The sequence below is a fragment of the Ostrea edulis genome, chromosome 2, assembly GCF_947568905.1.
Source record: "Ostrea edulis chromosome 2, xbOstEdul1.1, whole genome shotgun sequence".
Lineage (NCBI taxonomy): Eukaryota > Metazoa > Mollusca > Bivalvia > Ostreida > Ostreidae > Ostrea > Ostrea edulis.
Window position 1 is genome coordinate 42,848,032 of NC_079165.1, and position 18,368 is coordinate 42,866,399.

At 34.7% G+C, this 18,368-nt stretch overlaps 2 protein-coding genes across 3 annotated transcripts in view; one reads left to right on the forward strand and one right to left on the reverse strand.

The window, feature by feature from the left end:
* LOC125667067 (SKI2 subunit of superkiller complex protein-like) overlaps positions 1 to 18,368 on the reverse strand; it is a 42,252-nt gene that overhangs the window by 21,769 nt on the left and 2,115 nt on the right. The window contains exons 1-5 of one of the 2 annotated variants that reach the window (XM_048900383.2): positions 8,625 to 8,654; positions 7,194 to 7,361; positions 6,617 to 6,723; positions 4,522 to 4,639; positions 111 to 222 (exon numbers count right to left, since the gene is read on the reverse strand). In XM_048900383.2, the coding sequence (XP_048756340.2) occupies positions 111 to 222; positions 4,522 to 4,639; positions 6,617 to 6,723; positions 7,194 to 7,304 (448 nt within the window). In that variant the 5' untranslated portion in view covers positions 7,305 to 7,361; positions 8,625 to 8,654. Of the gene's footprint in view, positions 1 to 110; positions 223 to 4,521; positions 4,640 to 6,616; positions 6,724 to 7,193; positions 7,362 to 8,624; positions 8,655 to 18,368 lie in introns of those variants that run through there. The other variant, XM_048900382.2, reaches the window with a different exon arrangement.
* LOC125667069 (proteasome assembly chaperone 4-like) lies at positions 8,651 to 11,422 on the forward strand. Its single transcript, XM_048900384.2, has 3 exons — positions 8,651 to 8,844; positions 10,646 to 10,718; positions 10,820 to 11,422. Exons 1-3 carry the CDS (start codon positions 8,680 to 8,682, stop codon positions 10,948 to 10,950), a joined length of 369 nt encoding a protein of 122 aa, XP_048756341.1. The 5' UTR covers positions 8,651 to 8,679; the 3' UTR covers positions 10,951 to 11,422.

Below are 18,368 nucleotides of genomic sequence, written 5' to 3' on the forward strand. Positions count from 1 at the left end.
TTCCTCTCATAGGGGAATAAATATCACTTTGTAATAAGTATTAATTCATTATATGTGTGTTTGCTATAAGCATGTTTTACTGTAAATGGAAATAGTACACCAAAACTCACCTGGCAAGAACGGGAAATTGGTGCTGCTTCCCCTAACATCCTGACTAGCAGGACCTGGAGGCCTTCTGAGGGATAAAGACGTTTTAGTCTCTGAAGTGCTTTCCAAGTATTCCTAACAATGGGAAAAATAATTAACTGGTATTTCTAACCATTTCGTATTGTTATGTCACTTGTCTTAGCTTTAACAATAAAAAACAATTGAGATACCATAAAATCAATAAACTGTAATACTGTAAATAATCACTAAACTGAACATAATCACCAAACTGAGGTACTATAGAATCACTAAAACTGAGATACTATAGAATCACTAAGATTGAGATACTATAAAATCACTAAAACTGATATACTGTAGAATCACTAAAACTGATATACTATAGAATCACTAAAACTGAGATACAATAGAATCACTAAAACGAATCACTAAAACTGAGGTACTATAGAATCACTAAAACTGAGATACTATAGAATCACTAAAACTGAGATACTGTAGAATTACTGCCATACTATAGAATCACTAAAACTGATATACAATAGAATCACTAAAACTGAGGTACTATAGAATCACTAAAACTGATATACTGTAGAATCACTAAAACTGACATACTGTAGAATCACTAAAACTGAGGTACTATAGATTCACTAAAACTGAGGTACTATAGAATCACTAAAACTGATATACTGTAGAATTACTGCCATACTATAGAATCACTAAAACTGATATACTGTAGAATCACTAAAACTGACATACTATAGAATCACTAAAACTGAGGTACTATAGATTCACTAAAACTGAGGTACTATAGAATCACTAAAACTGATATACAATAGAATCACTAAAACTGAGGTACTATAGAATCACTAAAACGAATCACTAAAACTGAGGTACTATAGAATCACTAAAACTGATATACTGTAGAATCACTAAAACTGAGATACTATAGAATCACTAAAACTGATATACAATAGAATCACTAAAACGAATCACTAAAACTGAGGTACTATAGAATCACTAAAACTGAGGTACTATAGAATCACTAAAACTGATATACTGTAGAATCACTAAAACTGACATACTATAGAATCACTAAAACTGAGGTACAATAGAATCACTAAAACTGAGATACTATAGAATTATTGCCATACTATAGAATCACTAAAACTGATATACAATAGAATCACTAAAACTGAGGTACTATAGAATCACTAAAACTGATATACTGTAGAATCACTAAAACTGACATACTATAGAATCACTAAAACTGAGGTACTATAGATTCACTAAAACTGAGGTACTGTAGAATCACTAAAACTGAGTTACTATAGATTCACTAAAACTGAGGTACTGTAGAATCACTAAAACTGGGGTACTATAAAATCACTAAAACTAAGGTACTATAGAATCACTAAAACTGAGGTACTATAGAATCACTAAAACTGAGATACTATAAAATCACTAAAACTGAGATACTATAGAATCACTAAAACTGAGGTACTATAGAATCACTAAAACTGAGGTACTATAGAATCACTAAAACTGAGGTACTATAGAATCACTAAAACTGAGGTACTATAGATTCACTAAAACTGACATACTATAAAATCACTAAAACTGATATACTGTAGAATCACTAAAACTGAGGTACTATAGAATCACTAAAACTGAGATACTATAAAATCACTAAAACTGAGGTACTATAGAATCACTAAAACTGAGGTACTGTAGAATCACTAAAACTGAGGTACTATAGAATCACTAAAACTGAGATACTATAAAATCACTAAAACTGATATACTGTAGAATCACTAAAACTGAGGTACTATAGAATCACTAAAACTGATATACTATAAAATCACTAAAACTGAGGTACTATAGAATCACTAAAACTGAGGTACTATAGATTCACTAAAACTGAGGTACTATAGATTCACTAAAACTGAGGTACTATAGAATCACTAAAACTGAGATACTATAGAATTACTGCCATACTATAGAATCACTAAAACTGAGATACAATAGAATCACTAAAACTGACATACTATAGAATCACTAAAACTGAGGTACTATAGAATCACTAAAACTGAGATACTATAAAATCACTAAAACTGATATACTGTAGAATCACTAAAACTGAGGTACTATAGATTCACTAAAACTGAGATACTCTAAACTGGAATACTGTAAAATCACTAGACTGAAATGTTATAAAATCACTAGACAGAGATGTTATAAAATCACTAGACAGAGATGTTATAAAATCACTAAACAGAGATTTTATGAAACTGCTAGACTGAGATGTTATAAAATCACTAGACTGAGATGTTATAAAACCCCTAGACTGAGAGCTGTGAAATCACTATACCTAAATACCATAAAATCACTAAGCCAAGATACCACACAGTGCAAGAAACTTATCCAATCAGCTAGACATGCAGGTCTGACTGCTTGTAAAAATTGTCAATCCTGACAAAAATTGTCAACCCTAATAATGAAACTGGTTTTCTGTTTATCCTTAATTTCAATGTAGAACTATTTCATACATATGTGTGCTACCTAGACACATTTAGTATACATCATCATAGATATAATGCATTCAAACTCCAAAAAAGCATGGGTTTTTTTCTTAACAGATACTGAGATGTCATCAGCTGCTGATGAAGTGCCACTTTTAAGACCTACTAGCATGCTTAGTGCTCAGGGCTGTAGCAGTAAGGGTTCTTTATCCTGCCAACACTAGCTTCAACAATGGAATTTATTTTCATGGCCTCATCTGACAGGCTTGCAGTTCTCACTTTGAAATGCCAGTATTGGGTAAAGAAGCAGTCACTTGCTTTTTTAATTTTTTATGTCTGAGATCGGATGTACAAGTGAGTCTTTGTCCAATGACAGCCTGGTCGTGAAACAAGTGGTCTTCCACGGAGACACCTTATTTCTGTTTAATTATCATTTGAGAGCTTGCTGAGCTGGTAGCCCTAAAAAGATCTGCAACTTAACAATTGCTCTAGCCTGCCAACCCCAAACCATGGTTAATCCATACTTTTAATCTACAATAACACTTGAAAATTTGCTTTGATATGTAGACTTCTTAAATGATAGCATGGTTAATCCATACTTTTAATCTACAATAACACTTGGAAATTTGCTTTGATATGTAGACTTCTTAAATGATAGCATGGTTAATCCATACTTTTAATCTACAATAACACTTGGAAATTTGCTTTGATATGTAGACTTCTTAAATGATAGCATGGTTAATCCATACTTTTAATCTACAATAACACTTGGAAATTTGCTTTGATATGTAGACTTCTTAAATGATAGCATGGTTAATCCATACTTTTAATCTACAATAACACTTGGAAATTTGCTTTGATATGTAGACTTCTTAAATGATAGCATGGTTAATCCATACTTTTAATCTACAATAACACTTGAAAATTTGCTTTGATATGTAGACTTCTTAAACGATAGCATGACATAGATCCTTATTTTCAGTGTTATCTCAATTCTAATCAGAATTCAACTCATCATGTGCATTATTATTTTGTAAACTGAACTGCATAATTACTACTCCAAGATACAAAGTGACTACCCTGAGATACAGTTAGGAGGAACTCTACATCGTCATAATGGCTGACTTCCTTTTAAAACTTGAATGAAAATATAAATATCAGCAATATTGTCTATTTATTTTCAAAATTCATCGCCTAGCTGAGTAGCTCAGTAGGTTAGCACGTTGACTGCTGAACTGCAGATAGTGTGTTTGAGTCCAGCAGGGGTTTAAAATTTTTTTTCAGATTGTTTTCTACTAAAACTGCACTTTTTGACTAAATAAAGTAAATTTGAAAGTTTTCAATTTCAAAATATTGTTGTACATATCCTACACTTTCAATCCATATCAAATTTCTCTGGTGTAGCATACCTCCTTAAATCAATACTATTTGAGGTATATACTCTGTACAACTTTATAATTTTGGTAGGTCTTATTTTTGCTATTTTTTATCGTATGGACACACCAACTTTACTGTAGATTCATAAATATATGTGAGGAATTTAGTATCACGTAATTTTGCAAGAAGTGTCACTTGCAAAATAAAATTATTCGCCTTAAAGTTTTATATTTCTATATTGCTAAAATACATGTAAAAACTTTTGAGATCAACAGAACACTCATGAATTCATCCTCTCACAATCTGACATCTACAAGTCATTTCCTGATAGCAAGTACGCATGTAATATTAAGGCATCCACAGTATACTCTCCATAAACAGGAGAACTCCAACTACTACATACACTACATCAAGATTCATAAATCGGGGTTTTATTCTCAAAGCAAGAAAATCTGATGCTGGGAAATAGAATTCTACAGTAAATGAACTTTTGTTAAAATCCCTGTCAGCTTGTTCCCACCTCTTTGTAGCCCAGCAACTGCCCTGTGGTAGGGTTTCTGTCCACCTGAATTGTGGTCTGGACCTCAGACACCTCAGCATGGTAGAGGTTCTCGGGGCACGGCTCTCTGGCCCAAAACCTACATGTACACAGACAATAATTAAATTCAATACACTTTTATCAGTCCACATAGGCTTGAAGTCTCAAGTTTTAAACTTATAATTGCTAATTGGGAAGCTAGCACATACATTCATAATGAAAAGCTTAAAAGAAGTAATGACAATTTAACAAAAAGAGATTTGGGAGCTCATTCACAGTAAAAGATATCCCATAGTCTACAAATCAATCAGAAATACTCTCCGTACAAACAGAATGATATAGTAATACATTCATGCACCCTTATCACTTTAGTCATCCAAAGTATTTATATCCTCAGGTATCAAACTTTTTTTGCTGAAATTAAATTTCTAAAATATTGCAATCTAAAAAGTGTGAAATGTTTTCATGAATATCTACTTCTTTTATGTTTTTATAAACATTTTCATTATTTGACCAGAGTTGAAAGCTTGATTTACAAGTTCTGTAACCATGAAAATAGCAATTAAGAACCTGCTATCAGACTTTTGAAAAATAGTTTATGATATGATCCATGGGTAGATCACTCTAAACACGATAAAGTGAACCACCACGGCACATGATACGCCCATCAGATGTTTATTATTCATACACAGACGGATGTGCAGGGGACAAATCATGTCAACCTTGGTCATTGGTACAACAAATAACTTGTCAATATACCACTAGAATTATTCAAATAATTACAGAAATTATATTTCAAAACAGATATTCATTTTATTGCATGTAAAACTGTGTTTATATAATTTCTTTCATATGGTATGGGTTGTACAAAAAAAATGCCCCTCACTTAAAGAAATGATGAATAATTTCCACAGCATTCTTAAATTATACTCATTAATCAATCTTTAACTAACCAAATTGCAGTTTCTTATCAAAATGATCTTTGCATGTCCAAACAAACCCCTTGAAACACCCTGGCTTAGATCATTACTGTCATGGGACACATGGAGTTACTCTGTTGTGTGATGTGCTTGTTAAGTTCGTGCATTTTTGTAGAACAATATTGCATATCAATGTCATTATTATTGTTGTAAACAAAATATTCATTTATATCAATTGTTATATTCATTCTATAAAAATGAGCATTTCTTGATGTAATAATTTTCTTAATATAATTACTGCATTACTTTCTCACATTGGTAGGAATTACCTCCCTTTAAACAGTTTTTTAATACCTGGTTCTTTTTCAAGTTTTAATTACCTGATTTTATGCTGCAAATTGACAAAGTTTGTTGATTCTAGCTAGGACTCAAATCTATTTGAGGCCAAAAAGGGTTATGACATATATGGCTATATCATCTTAATTATAGGTCACAGTGACCTTAATTTAGAGTGTGACACACCTTCTACCTAAGATGCATTAACACACAAAGTATGATGATTCTACGTCAAATAATTGTCCAGTTATGTACCAAACAGGGTTTTGCCATATTTGGCTATATCATCTTAATCAAAGGTAACAATGACCTAACTAAGTGTGACAGGCCTTCTACCCAAAATGCATTAGCTGACAAAGTTTGGTGATTCTAGGCCTCATAGTATTTAAGTTATTAGTTGGACAGAAAAAAGCTAATAGACCAAACGGAAGGACAGACAGATGGATACAAATGTCATACCATAATACGTCCCATCTTAGACGGGCATATGAAAAGTACATGACACATAATTCATTTTTCTTTTTGAGTTTCATTTCAGTTTCAGCAAATCACAATATTTTTCCATATGACAAGAATAAATATCCCATTTAATAATGTCTTGATATTTGTCAATTTTTCAGTAAAGTACAAGTTCTTAATTAGCTCAGCCTCATTATGAAAAAGTACACAAAGTCTTAATGGAACTCTTCAATGTGCAATGAAAAAAGTTCCTTTAGAAGATGATCAAAAATTTTTTTAGATCTTTTTTTTTTTATCTCTACCATCATCTTCAATCCAAGCTCCTTAAAAATATGTAAATCACAGAATGACTTATAACCTACTTTTGTGCACTTGTAGTGTCATGCACAGGTACTTTCTCCACACATGTCAAGTACTCCTCTAACTCTTCATCCCAAGATGGTAGGACGGGTGGCAAACCAGCTGGGAGCTACAATCAGTCATAATTTTCCATGAGTTTACACTTCCTACACTCACAAAACAAGTTCTATTTGTGTTAGTATATATTTTACCCGTCCTTTCAATAAATGTATAAAATTGCAGGATTGTCAAAGTTGAGTAATCAATCATAGATACTAAATTACTAAATACAGTCCAATGCATTCTAATTTTCGAAAATTTTTCTGAGATATCAAATTGAAATTAGCATAACCATAACCTTTTATACAGAAATAAAAGGTGCATTTAAAATGGAGAGAAAATTTATTTCATTCATCTGGATGGGAGCCCACTGCTGTGGAAGATGCACCTAATCCTGCACGTTAATCAAAATGCCGATGATGATGATGACGATTCAGAAATTGTGATAATACCTAAGAGCCAATTCTAAGCTGTGAGCAGTACCTATTTTGGGGGGGGGGGGGGGGGGGGGGGGGGGGGGGCGGGGGGGGGCTTACTTACAGTTTGTCTGGGCAGATTACTACAACAATTTCTCTTTGGGACTGGAACAAGTTTTCCTTGGCAGCCAACTTCAGCCAGATCAAAGTCCACTCCCAATGCCTCTACATCCATTTTTTTGGTCTTGATGAAACTACGGCATGTTGTGTGGATAAATGTGTTCCCTAGCAACTGGAACCAATGTACAAATGGAAGAAAACAAAAACTGATTAGAAGAAAAAGATAATACAAGAGAGAGATTTCCAAACATCATGGTCAAAAATAAATCTTAAAAGACATTTGTTGGGAATTTTATTGAAATAATTTGCATAGATTTGTATACATTAGCATAGGATCTGGATAGATGACGAGTTAAGACCCTTGACTTTCAGTGGTGTAGAATGACTACAAGTAATTTTCAGTCTTTAGAAAAATTAGTTAAAATTAAGAAGACATTCAAAGTTTGAACAAAACATAAATGAAAACAAAACTAAAATTGCACTCAATTATTCAAGCATCTTGTTGACAAATATCTATAAACTTGTACTTATAGAATAGTACCATATGCACATTTCGGCAATTTGTCTATAATTCAGTCTTTACCATTGACTTACAACTTAAATATACAGTATATATTATTATTAGTCCTGTTCGTTTTGGTGTCAGCAGCTAAATTATATACACATTCTTTATAGTGGGGATCCAGGATTTCTGAAAATGGAGGAGGGGAGGGGGGAGTGAAAGTCAAGTAACAGCCAAAATAGTCAGCCATTTTCCTCAGATCAATCTTGTATTTTTACCATTGGAGGATAATATTATATTTATTTATTTTTTTTAAAGAGGAGTACTGTATGATATATACAGTACTCCTCTTTCAATTTTTTTTTTTTTTTTTTTTTTTTTCAAAACTGCAAATAAAAATAGGCTAATTAATGGAAAATGAATGTCATTAAAATGGGGAAGACCTCCCTGATTCTACCTGCCTGCCTATAGCCTATCATTATCTGTACAACGTGTATCTAGAAAAGTGTGATCTATCAGAATATATTTAGTTTAAATACCAATCACGGGAGTTGAATTTTTTTTTTCAATCATGCAAGTCAATAAAACTCACTTCATTGACCAGGTCATGATATATCAATATGCATTAGCTAACGCACAGCTCATGGCTTGGTCTGTCGAATCAATTTTATTGACTTTTATTGATAAAATTCTGAACTCCTGGGCATTGAAAACTATTTTGTTAAACCGATTCCTAAACAAAGGAAATTCGGGTTAACATTATATCTCGGTTTCGGGTTTTGTGCCTTTTTAACAAATCAGCTTGAATAACGTCCACTTTTTCTACTAACATTACATTGAATCGAAGCAAAGATTTATTTTCTGAACATAATGCACCTAGTTTTCCTGTCTTCTGCATGAAAAAATAAAAGACTGTAACGTTACGATACTTACTTTCTCTTCCAATATCCAATCGGATTCGGGATTCCAATCCTACTTTCTATTTATCATGGCCAACGTGCTTCAGCCTCAGATAAAATATCATGTATTTTCTGACAAAATTATGGATTCAGTGGTTAATTTTCAGGTGATGAAACTGAAAGACAGTTTCTATATTTGGATTGGAACATCTTGTAAGCTTGGAAATTTAACAGTTGCTATGCCAACTGAATTTGTAAGTATAAGTTCTGATTTAGTGATTAAAAATTAGTTTTTAAGTTTGGTAATTAATGCTAAATCAAACTTGCAATTATTTTATTGTATATATATAGTGCTAAGCGGATTTATCATTTCCTCTTTGTCCTGTATTTTGATATGTGCTATAATATACATATGTAGTACTGTAGTAGTCACAGAATTACAATCATGACAATATAGTAGAAGTACCCAACCATGCCCAAATTGAAAGAAAAATTTTATATAATTATATTTCATGTAAAACTGTCTATTTTTCTAAACCTTCCCCTGGAGTCAATTTCTTCTCAATTTTTGATGAAATGAACACCATGGTTTTTAAAAAAAAGTTTTGTGTCGTATTTACATTTTTTAAAATTATTATTGCAGAGATAACATTTATAATGCAGGGTTTGACATTTACTTTTTTGAGCACTAGACCAGTCGGGCTACTTCAAATGATGTTTACTAGACCTGACTTTATATCCACTAGCCCTGACCAACTTTCCAGAAAAAACCCCTGATAGTTTCTCCATATTTAAATACTTCATGTAAATGACAAACGTTTACGACGTAATTTATTAACTTGATAAACACTTTATTATAGTCAATTCAAATAAACTGCTTAAAATTAACATCGAGTAGATGTCGTAAAACATCACTACCGACCGCGACTTATTTATTAGAACTAAAAATAGAGATTATTCCACCACACGGTTCAAAATTGGTAGTTTCTTGTTTATTATTTAACATGACCAGTCGGACTAGTAAATCGACATTTTACCCGACCGGACCTATCATTTAGTGGACTCGGTCGGTCGGACGTGCCTTAGTGTCAAACCCTGTAATGTTAAATTTTAATTTGAAAATTACTTATAAGTGTACAGCACGTATCAACACTTTACCACGAGTACCGTAAAAACCCAAGTTTTCCTACTTTACCTTACCAAATGTAAGACGTACATTATTACTGTGAGTTTGAGCTAATATCAAGCTTTCATACAAGTTGATGGGTTGCCCCACCTTGGGGCATTATTATAGTTGATTGCAATTGATTGAAAAATAACAAATGTCAAAGCTACAGATCAGAAAATTACAAAGGCCAACGTAGGGAAATATGATTTCTTTAACCAGGAGATGGCGGACAGGGAATGTAACTTCGAATGAGCGAAGTGTTTATATGTGTATAAGTACTCTCAAATTAAACTTTGTGTTGAAAATTTCATACCTCTACAATAGATATTTAAAATTAATATCAAATAGGTCTGTTTATCGTAATTGTTAAATACATGTATAGTATTAATCACAAATTATGTTAATAAAATTTGGTATCATAATAATGTGATTGATGTTTATATAAATACTTATTGTAATACACAGTTACTATAGTGTATATTCATATCAGCACTTTTTCGCGAGTTACGTCCCTTTGCGGGTACAGCCAAAGGTCAATTGGTGAAAAGCCAACTTTTCCTTCTTTACTTTACCAAATATAAGACATTATTACTGTGAATTTTAGCTATTAAATTATCAAGCTTTCATACAAGTTAATGAGTTGCCCCACTCAGGGGAATTATTGTTGTTGATTGTAATTGATGGAAAAATAACATGTCAACACTACAGTTAAGAAAATTACAAAGGCCAACGTACAGAAATACAATTTTTAACCGGGAGGTGGCGGACAAGGGATGTAACTTGCGTGAAGTATTGATACAGTGTACATGTATTCTATTAGAAAGAAAACAACTAGTCAACATATTGAAACTTTCATGGAAATTAGATTGTTGTAAATTGCATTTCAGAGCAGCATTCCATCTGGAACCGTTCTCCTTGGTCCATCAGATTCCCATTGTCTCTCCATTGCACAGCGATTAGGTACCACCAGCTTCATCTAACAATTTCTAGTGTATCATTACATTAACAGGAATTTAATGAATTTCCTGCAAAATATTAATCAAGTTTTTCACATGTTGTAGCTAAGAAAACTGGAAAGCAGGTGTTTGTGAGTGGAAATGTGGACTACAACCAACTAACTGTACCCCTCATAGAAAAACGAATCGGACAGGAGTTACAGAACTTTCCTGAAAAATTCTATGACCCAAACTAAAACTTTATAATATGCTGTAGCAGTCTGCACATCTCGTGTTAAGATTGTTGTTATCAGTTGAACTTGTTAGTTGAAGAAAGTATGTAGTACACACATTGTATACAACATGACTGAAAAATGTTGTTTCATTTCCATTTGTGCACTTAAATACATCCTTGAATAATGTGTCTTTATGACCAATATTGAATGAAGATCAATGGAAAGTTCATAAAAACATGATATCAATATAACTTGTCTTTTTAACTAAAAACTAACAGACTGAACATTTTGTCTATAGCAAATGGTTGAGAGAACACGGTTACTATGTATTTATGACCTTGACCTAGAAATGGGTTTATGACAGTACCAGTATATATATGATGAATTTATGCATTTGCCATCTTGTAGGTGAACTCTGATATTCGACACAATCACTGATTATATTACCTAAACTTAGAAAGTAATCTTATATTTAATAAAAGTCAAAGTTACATGTACGTTTTGTTTACAGTATTCTTACAAAATGATATAATTATATAGAATTCTCATGTAACTGCAAGGTCAGGGTGTTATACATGACCTCAGGATCCGATGTGCAGGGTACAAGGGAATTCATCTATTATGTTTGTAAACTTGTTAACCAATGTGTATCATAATACTTCTCATTACCAGCTCGTTAGAGTTGTCGCGCTTTGATGACTCTTGTGTGTCATCGGTAAGAAAATGCACAAGTCTCGCGAGCAAGTGCGAGATTACTGGGACATAAACGAAACGGTCATAGCACCCCCCTTTTTTTAAGAGTTAAAATACATGGTGTATTTTTAAATAAAATAACCATTGGTCAAACTGCATTTTTCAAATATTCTAACACAATCTTATTAAAAATGTTACATGTTTTTAAACTCCACCACACCTATTTCAAAAATTCTAAACAATGATGTTCTCTGTCCTAATTCCATCAATATTTTGTAATTTTCAAAATAGTTTGAATGCAGTTTGGAAACGCATTAGTTGTGTTAATTAGTGTTATAAACGTCTTTAAAAATGCAGTTTGGCATATATATAACTTGTTCTAAAATATGGAAATTGAGGGGGGGGGGGGGGGTAGGGGGTGTTCGTGTACGATTACCAAGTCCATGCCATATGAACCTGTCCTAATTGTATGATAAAATAGAATGTCTTCATAGTCTGACAGAATAACTTTAAAAACATATTACTCACATTAAAAGTTTTTGTGTTGGATGTGCATATAGGTTTTTCCCTTCACAGTTCTTTTTGCGATTGATGCTTTATATCGATCAGATTTGGCAGATTTAGTACCTACACTCCCTCACATAGTTTAATAAGTTCGTCTGTTTTCTTGTAAGAATAATCAATTCCTAAATTTGACTTTAGAATTTTAATCAGTGTTGTGGTTTGCAGTCGGTTATATATAATATGTATCCGAAACCATAATTTATATTATGTATGCTAAGTAATGTTTACGTATGTTGTCCCGGTAGCACGACTTTACGCGCCTATAATTTGAAGAGTTCCACTAATGGAAATGATAAGTATTCTGTGTAATAATGTTCCACACATCTGTATTAACATACAATATTGTCTCTAATGTCGTTAAATCACACTGCCAGTGTTGTTGTGCTGTTATCATCCCTATATCTAGAGTGTGCTTAGACTCTTGGTGACATACACTTCTTAATAAAAATGTATGTTAAATCTACTCTACTACTTTATGAGTGGATCTGTACAAGTAGTTTCAGGGTGATATAGACTCTGTATGACTTAGAGTCAATATAACATAGACTGTACAACTAGAATCAGGTTAATACATGTATATAGACTCAGTACAACTAGAATCAGGTTAATATATGTATATAGACTCAGTTCAACTAGAGACGGTGTGACATAGACTCTGAACAACTAGAGACGGTGTGACATAGACTCTGTACAACTAGAGACAGTGTGACATAGACTCAGTACAACTAGAGACAGTGTGACATAGACTCTGTACAACTAGAGACAGTGTGACATAGACTCTGTACAACTAGAGACAGTGTGACATAGACTCTGTACAACTAGAGACAGTGTGACATACAATACGCTCTGTATTATTTAAGCGTGAGGGTGATGTGAACTCTGTACGATTTAGAGTCAGGGTGACATAGAGTTCTGTATGACTTAGAGTGAGAGTGACATAGACCCTGTATGACTTTAGAGTGAGGGTAACATAGACCCTGTATGACTTTAGAGTCAGGGTGACATAGAGTTCTGTATGACTTTAGAGTGAGGGAGACATAGAGTTCTGTATGACTTTAGAGTTAGAGTGACATAGACCCTGTATGACTTAGAGTGAGAGTGACATAGAGTTCTGTATAACTTTAGAGTGAGAGTGACATAGACCCTGTATGACTTAGAGTGAGAGAGACATAGACCCTGTATGACTTAGAGTGAGAGAGACATAGACCCTGTATGACTTTAGAGTGAGGGTAACATAGACCCTGTATGACTTAGAGTGAGAGTGACTTAGACCCTGTATGACTTAGAGTGAGAGTGACTTAGACCCTGTATGACTTTAGAGTGAGAGTGACATAGAGTTCTGAATGACTTAGAGTGAGAGTGACTTAGACCCTGTATGACTTTAGAGTCAGGGTGACATAGAGTTCTGTATGACTTTAGAGTGAGAGTGACATAGACCCTGTATGACTTAGAGTGAGAGTGACATAGAGTTTTGTATGACTTAGAGTGAGAGTGACATAGAGTTCTGTATGACTTAGAGTGAGAGAGACATATACCCTGTATGACTTTAGAGTGAGAGTGACTTAGACCCTGTATGACTTAGAGTGAGAGTGACATAGAGTTTTGTATGACTTAGAGTGAGAGTGACTTAGACCCTGTATGACTTAGAGTGAGAGTGACATAGAGTTTTGTATGACTTAGAGTGAGAGAGACATAGACCCTGTATGACTTAGAGTGAGAGTGACATAGAGTTCTGTATGACTTAGAGTGAGAGTGACATAGAGTTCTGTATGACGTTAGAGTTAGGGTGACATAGAGTTCTGTATGACTTTAGAGTTAGGGTGACATAGAGTTCTGTATGACTTAGATTAAGAGACAGAGACCCTGTATGACTTAGAGTGAGAGTGACTTAGACCCTGTATGACTTAGAGTGAGAGTGACATAGAGTTTTGTATGACTTAGAGTGAGAGTGACATATAGTTCTGTATGACTTAGAGTGAGAGTGACATAGAGTTCTGTATGACTTTAGAGTGAGAGTGACATAGAGTTCTGTATGACTTAGAGTGAGAGTGACATAGAGTTCTGTATGACTTAGAGTGAGAGTGACATAGAGTTCTGTATGACTTAGAGTGAGAGTGACATAGAGTTCTGTATGACTTAGAGTGAGAGTGACATAGAGTTCTGTATGACTTTAGAGTGAGAGTGACATAGAGTTCTGTATGACTTAGAGTGAGAGTGACTTAAACCCTGTATGACTTTAGAGTCAGGGTGACATAGAGTTCTGTATGACTTTAGAGTGAGAGTGACATAGACCCTGTATGACTTAGAGTGAGAGTGACATAGAGTTTTGTATGACTTAGAGTGAGAGTGACATAGAGTTCTGTATGACTTAGAGTGAGAGAGACATAGACCCTGTATGACTTTAGAGTGAGAGTGACTTAGACCCTGTATGACTTAGAGTGAGGGTGACATAGAGTTCTGTATGACGTTAGAGTTAGGGTGACATAGAGTTCTGTATGACTTTAGAGTTAGGGTGACATAGAGTTCTGTATGACTTAGAGTGAGAGAGACATATACCCTGTATGACTTAGAGTGAGAGAGACATAGACCCTGTATGACTTAGAGTGAGAGTGACTTAGACCCTGTATGACTTAGAGTGAGAGTGACATAGACCCTGTATGACTTTAGAGTTAGGGTGACATAGAGTTCTGTATGACTTAGATTAAGAGACAGAGACCCTGTATGACTTAGAGTGAGAGTGACTTAGACCCTGTATGACTTAGAGTGAGAGTGACATAGAGTTTTGTATGACTTAGAGTGAGAGTGACATATAGTTCTGTATGACTTAGAGTGAGAGTGACATAGAGTTCTGTATGACTTAGAGTGAGAGTGACATAGAGTTCTGTATGACTTAGAGTGAGAGTGACATAGAGTTCTGTATGACTTAGAGTGAGAGTGACATAGAGTTCTGTATGACTTTAGAGTGAGAGTGACATAGAGTTCTGTATGACTTAGAGTGAGAGTGACTTAAACCCTGTATGACTTTAGAGTCAGGGTGACATAGAGTTCTGTATGACTTTAGAGTGAGAGTGACATAGACCCTGTATGACTTAGAGTGAGAGTGACATAGAGTTTTGTATGACTTAGAGTGAGAGTGACATAGAGTTCTGTATGACTTAGAGTGAGAGAGACATAGACCCTGTATGACTTTAGAGTGAGAGTGACTTAGACCCTGTATGACTTAGAGTGAGGGTGACATAGAGTTCTGTATGACGTTAGAGTTAGGGTGACATAGAGTTCTGTATGACTTTAGAGTTAGGGTGACATAGAGTTCTGTATGACTTAGAGTGAGAGAGACATATACCCTGTATGACTTAGAGTGAGAGAGACATAGACCCTGTATGACTTAGAGTGAGAGTGACTTAGACCCTGTATGACTTAGAGTGAGAGTGACATAGACCCTGTATGACTTAGAGTTAGGGTGACATAGACCCTGTATGACTTAGAGTGAGAGAGACATAGACCCTGTATGACTTAGAGTGAGAGTGACATAGACCCTGTATGACTTAGAGTGAGAGTGACATAGAGTTCTGTATGACTTTAGAGTGAGGGAGACATAGAGTTCTGTATGACTTAGAGTGAGAGTGACATAGAGTTCTGTATGACTTTAGAGTGAGAGTGACATAGAGTTCTGTATGACTGTAGAGTGAAAGTGACATAGAGTTCTGTATGACTTTAGAGTGAGAGTGACATAGAGTTCTGTATGACTTAGAGTGAGAGTGACATAGAGTTCTGTATGACTTTAGAGTGAGGGAGACATAGAGTTCTGTATGACTTAGAGTGAGAGTGACATAGAGTTCTGTATGACTTTAGAGTGAGAGTGACATAGAGTTCTGTATGACTGTAGAGTGAAAGTGACATAGAGTTCTGTATGACTTTAGAGTGAGAGTGACATAGAGTTCTGTATGACTTAGAGTGAGAGTGACATAGAGTTCTGTATGACTTAGAGTGAGAGTGACATAGACCCTGTATGACTTAGAGTGAGAGTGACATAGAGTTCTGTATGACTTAGAGTGAGAGTGACATAGGCTCTGTATGACTTAGAGTGAGAGAGACATAGAGTTCTGTATGACTTAGAGTGAGAGTGACATAGACCCTGTATGACTTAGAGTGAGAGTGACATAGACCCTGTATGACTTTAGAGTGAGGGTAACATAGACCCTGTATGACTTTAGAGTGAGAATGACATAGACCCTGTATGACTTAGAGTGAGGGTGACATAGAGTTCTGTATGACTTAGAGTGAGAGTGACATAGAGTTCTGTATGACTTTAGAGTGAGGGTAACATAGACCCTGTATGACTTTAGAGTCAGGGTGACATAGAGTTCTGTATGACTTTAGAATGAGGGAGACATAGAGTTCTGTATGACTTAGAGTGAGAGAGGCATAGAGTTCTGTATGACTTAGAGTGAGAGTGACATAGACCCTGTATGACTTAGAGTGAGAGTGACATAGACCCTGTATGACTTAGAGTGAGAGAGACATAGAGTTATGTATGACTTAAAGTGAGAGTGACATAGACCCTGTATGACTTAGAGTGAGAGTGACATAGACCCTGTATGACTTTAGAGTGAGGGTAACATAGACCCTGTATGACTTTAGAGTGAGAATGACATAGAGTTCTGTATGACTTAGAGTGAGAGTGACATAGAGTTCTTCATGACTTTAGAGTGAGAGTGACTTAGACCCTGTATGACTTTAGAGTGAGAGTGACATAGAGTTCTGTATGACTTTTGAGCGAGGGAGACATAGAGTTCTGCATGACTTTAGAGTGAGAGTGACATAGACCCTGTATGACTTTAGAGTGAGAGTGACATAGACCCTGTATGACTTAGAGTGAGAGTGACATAGACCCTGTATGACTTGGAGTGAGGGTGACATAGAGTTCTGTATGATGTTAGAGTCAGGTTCACAGAGTCTGTATGATTTAAGAGTTGGGTTGACATAGGCTCTGTATGATATAAGAGTCAGGGTGACATAGGCTCTGTATGATATAACAGTTGGGGTGACATAGATTTCTGGGCAACATATACTTTGGATGACTTGGACTCTAGATGACTTAATACTCTGGGTAACTTAGAGTCAGGGTTATGTGGACTCTGGGATACTTGGAATCAGGGTGACTTACTGTTCTCTTGCAGATTTTTCATAAATATTTCTACTTAATTGTCCAATGAATCATGGCTTGAACATAATTGAATTTTGATCATACGTGTATAAGGAAGCTGTCATAAAAGTTTTGCCATATTCAGTTTAGTGGTTCATGAGTTAATTTTTTTTTTTTAAATCTCTACCTTATTTTCATTATTTCCCAATTATCTCCCCTTGGAAAAGAGCATAATCTTTCATTTGAAAACCTGTAGTTGGCTGTTTCCAAGGATACTTTTTGCCAAGTTTGGTTGAAATGGGTCAAGTTATTCTTGAGGAGAAGTTGAGATTGTGAAATGTGTACAAACTACAACCATTGATAAGAAAAGCTCACATAACCTTTCAGTTCAGATGGGCAATTAAAATTGGTACATTTAACTACTTTAGAATAGTAAATAGAATTGGGCTCAAAAGTTCAGCTAATATAACCAAACATTATTTTTGGAATATTGAGAATCGAAGATATATTTCATACTAATTATGATACACTGTAGCACCACACTTGTAAGCCAACACATCCAGTCGCATAAATTGCGATAGATATTTCTTAGGTTGATGGTTAATATCAATGAATTACCGATCAAATCACGTAGATACGCAAGTATCATTATGTCCACAATAGTCATGCAGGTGCATTCTTATGTCGATGGTCTGACAGATTTAATTGCAATCTTGATCCCTCCTCTTTTCCTCCCTTCTTTCCTCTTCCCCGGCCCAGCCTCTTGTCTTTCCCATTAGTTCTCTTCCCTCATCATCCCGACTTTTTTAATTTCAAGTTTAATATGGATCATTCATAGATTAAACACTATGGATTAAACACTATGTGAAGTCAAATTAATTAACATCCCAAATAAAGTTTACGTTAAGCTTTGCTTGCTCTAGTAACTTACAAATCCTTTCCTGGATGTTCAGAAGTGAACATTTTCATCCTCATTTGGTCAATATCCACTGCATTAATTGAACATCTCCTAAGAGGATACACAGGCATGGTATTA

Coding starts and splice junctions, on each gene's coding strand:
- LOC125667069 (XM_048900384.2), top strand. CDS start 8,680: ATGGCCAACGTGCTTCAGCCTCAGATAAAATATCATGTATTTTCTGAC. Junction 8,845..10,645: donor TTGCTATGCCAACTGAATTT/GTAAGTATAAGT, acceptor ATTGCATTTCAG/AGCAGCATTCCATCTGGAAC. Junction 10,719..10,819: donor CTCCATTGCACAGCGATTAG/GTACCACCAGCT, acceptor CACATGTTGTAG/CTAAGAAAACTGGAAAGCAG.